The 3,412-nt window shown below is 45.7% G+C and overlaps 1 protein-coding gene across 1 annotated transcript; it reads left to right on the top strand.

The window, feature by feature from the left end:
• The first annotated feature begins 203 nt into the window (after positions 1–203).
• On the top strand, positions 204–2,528 carry LOC129340346 (uncharacterized). The gene is made up of 4 exons (XM_054995073.1): positions 204–643; positions 755–829; positions 1,788–1,871; positions 1,990–2,528. The coding sequence occupies exons 1-4, from the start codon at positions 316–318 to the stop codon at positions 2,451–2,453; spliced, it is 951 nt and encodes a 316-aa protein (XP_054851048.1). The 5' UTR covers positions 204–315; the 3' UTR covers positions 2,454–2,528.
• The last annotated feature ends 884 nt before the right edge of the window (positions 2,529–3,412 follow it).

Raw genomic sequence — 3,412 nt, 5'->3', positions numbered from 1 at the left:
TAACGGTCGGAAAGAACGGTTTGCGCATGTTCGGAGCTACTGAGCAGGCGACATTCGAGCGGTGTGCAGCAATCAATGATCACTCGACCCCTTCAATAGAGCCATTTGATGTCCACAGTGTCTCAAGGTGGGTTGAAAATATCAGAGAGGGAGACCCCAAACATGTCAGCAGATGCATCCTCCACTGTCCGTTCCGCCACTTGGCGTGAACGAGAAATATTAGATCTTTTGGACTTGTGGGGCGAGGATAAGGTTCAGGAGGCCTTGCGCAGGTCGCATAGAAATATTGACTGCTATCATAAGATTGCCTCACAAATGGCTGTACGTGGACACAACAGATCCGCTCAGGAGTGCCGCAACAAAACCAAGAGCATGCGCTTGGAGTATAAAAGGGTCGTGGCTCATAATGGCACATCGGGTAATTCCCCAACAACATGCGCTTACTACAGGGAGTTGCACAGCATCCTGCGTGGGGACGCAAGCGTTAAGCCAAAGCGCATAGCTCGAAGCTTGAACATTGCGGTTAAGGAGCTTCCAAGTCGCCCAGAGTTGATCCCATCAGACGGTTCAGAAGAACTCTTCTCTCATGACCTTGTAACCGTGGACTACGATCACATACGAAGCTCCACACCTGCTCCAAGAGGTAACAAGGGGTGTGCGTGCCTTCGTCATGGTCACCGCCTACTGTGTTGTTGATTGACCCAGCAATAAATGTTACTGGACTGTGACAATTTATTCTTATCCCAATCCACAGTTCAATCCTCCGTGTCCACAGAAGAGGGAACCGACTGTGACCTGGACAACACAGTTGATGGACTGGCAGACAAAGGTGAGATTAGTGGGCTTGACAATGCAACACATGCCACAGTTTGCACATTGCATCTTCTCACGCATCGAGATTTTGAAATGGGTAACAAAACATTCAGTCGTGTATGGGAGAGCAAGGCAATGATGCAAGGGCCCCTCATTCATGTCTAATTGCAGCACACCGGAAACGACCATCAGTGACTGTGAAGGGCTAGGAAAGATGTTTGTGTGCCACTAGTGCACGTCGCCATTCCCTTGATCAAGGAGCGGTCTCCTTTTCCTCCTTGCAATACTAATCTGGACTACAAGGGTTAAGTTTGAGTGGAGATAGACAGAACGTGATTTGTATCAGCTTCACCGACAGGTCCCATGTCCTGTGTGCCCGGCAAACTGACTCTTTGAAATTTTTATGGCAAGATGTGTCCATGAATGGTTAGCCATCCGAGGGATGACTGAAAACTATGCTTTCATCATCATGCCAATCCTGACAATTTTTGCTAACCCCTATGTCATTCTCTGCCCTTTTTTTTAATAATCTTGCCCAAGAATGGCCAGGACAGGGTTCCTGAATAGACAAGGTGGTTGCTGTTTGGTGGTGTGAAATGCGCTGATTAGTACTGCAAATTACCACCCGATATTGCTGTCCAAGGACAGGCGCTGTCTTTTTAGTTGAAAATGGTAATGATTATCAGTTTCTGAAGTGCATATCATGTGTGAAATCAGTCCTGGTGGCACATCTGTGCCAGGGTGACAACTCAGCTGGAACATGGAGATCTCAATGAAATGCTGCCGATCATCTTGCGCTTTGCTGCGGAAACAGAGCTTTCCCCCACAGAATTTTGAATGGCATTCAACAAGACGTTTCATCTATTGGCCCCCCCATTGGAAAACAAGGATGTCAGGATGTCAACTAAAACCTTGCTAACTGCATCTCTATGTGTGATTCCAAACTGACTCTCATTTTTTTGTGGTCTCCTCAGAAAACATGGCGCCTTGCAACGATGCACAGGAAGATTGGATTGGTGTGCGGGAGTCCCCTACCTCGCCCAAGGAATCAACAATTGGTAATTCACTCTGCATTTTCTGTCTCTGATCCTGATAAGATTTTCATGAATTGATTTCCGCCACAGTATGAGTTATGTGTGTCACACTTCTACCAAAAATCAATGTTTTCATTCACAGAACGCGCAGGATCTCCAGCATTAGAACCAGCAGAGCTCTCACCAGGAACACGTCTTTCAAAAATCAGAAACAGAAAACGAAAAAATGCCGCTCTTTATGGTGTGGCGGACCAAATGCTCAGCCAAAACAGGACTTTGCACCGAGAGCAGCTTAAGGAATGGAGAGCAGAAAGACAGGAAAATATGAGGTGGTTGGAGGAGGATAAGCGGGTACAAATGGATTTTCTGGAGGAAGCAAGGAGGGAAAGGAATGATTTGAGGGAGGCATGGAGGGAAAACCTTGATATAATGAGGGCTGCAGTCGGCACACTGCAAACGCTTGGGGAATTGATGGTGCAGCAAAAGCAGACGGTCAATCCCTCTGACATGGCACTCAGAATTCCTGAATCACAGCCATCAATTGTCAGAGCAGCCGGTGCTAAGCGTTCCTGTGTGGGCAAGGCCCGGGAGAGGTTGACGTTGTAGAATTGTTTACAGAGCCCTCTTTCATGTTATGTTGTGTGTTGTGTTAACCATCCACTGTCAGGGAAAGCATTTCTAACAGTTACTATCAAGTGATTGCCCATGTCTGAATAATAGCGATGAGTGATGCAAAGCTATTAGACAAGATTGCGGTCAATGCCCCTGATCAACAACCACTGTTGGCAGTTTCAGCCTTGACATTCCACCCAAAGCCCAATGATCACTTATGTGGCGAACTAAGAACTCAGCATTGTTGGTTAAACCCAAAATAAACTGTTTGTATGTTGCAAACTTGAGGACAATCTTTCTGTATTCTCACCTCCTCTTGTTCTGTCTATGACTGACCGTCACTGGAGAAATAAAGGGGAGCATCGGTCAACATGGTTTGGTGGTGGTCTACACTAAATATCTCCAATAGTCACCCACAAGGGGAATGAGAACCGTTTTTTGTCTCCTTATAACTCACTTTGAAATAACAATCCTTGGTTTTTGTATGTCTTGGAGCGTAAAGGTGAGCTGATGCTACTCGTGAGAATGTCAATCAGCACGGCTGATACAAGGGTCATGTTAGCAGATCCACCTTATCAATGTGTGGGAGGTGTGATGTGATCAAGGAACCTATCGTGGATCAATGTTGTGGATTGTTGTTTTGTGGGGAATTTTCCAAATTGAAGTCCATTGAGGATGGCTTGGGAAAAAGATGCCTGTAAGACGGCCACAGTGGTAAGACATCACTCCAAATGCCCTTCCTTTGGAAAGAATAGGGGCACACAAACGGATTATTAAACTCAGAATAAATTTTTATTAACAAACACACAAACTAACATCACACAACAAGAAAGATACGTTAGGCTTTTTAACAATTGCCTATAACTATGATGGGACCAACTATTAACATTTCAGAAAGTGATCTGGAAAGGGCCAAATTCAACAACTCAGACTGGACAAAAAAGGGGCTCACA

Source organism: Eublepharis macularius, chromosome 12 (genome assembly GCF_028583425.1).
Source record: "Eublepharis macularius isolate TG4126 chromosome 12, MPM_Emac_v1.0, whole genome shotgun sequence".
Classification (NCBI taxonomy): Eukaryota; Metazoa; Chordata; class Lepidosauria; order Squamata; family Eublepharidae; genus Eublepharis; species Eublepharis macularius.
This window is presented reverse-complemented; position numbering and strand designations above follow the sequence as displayed.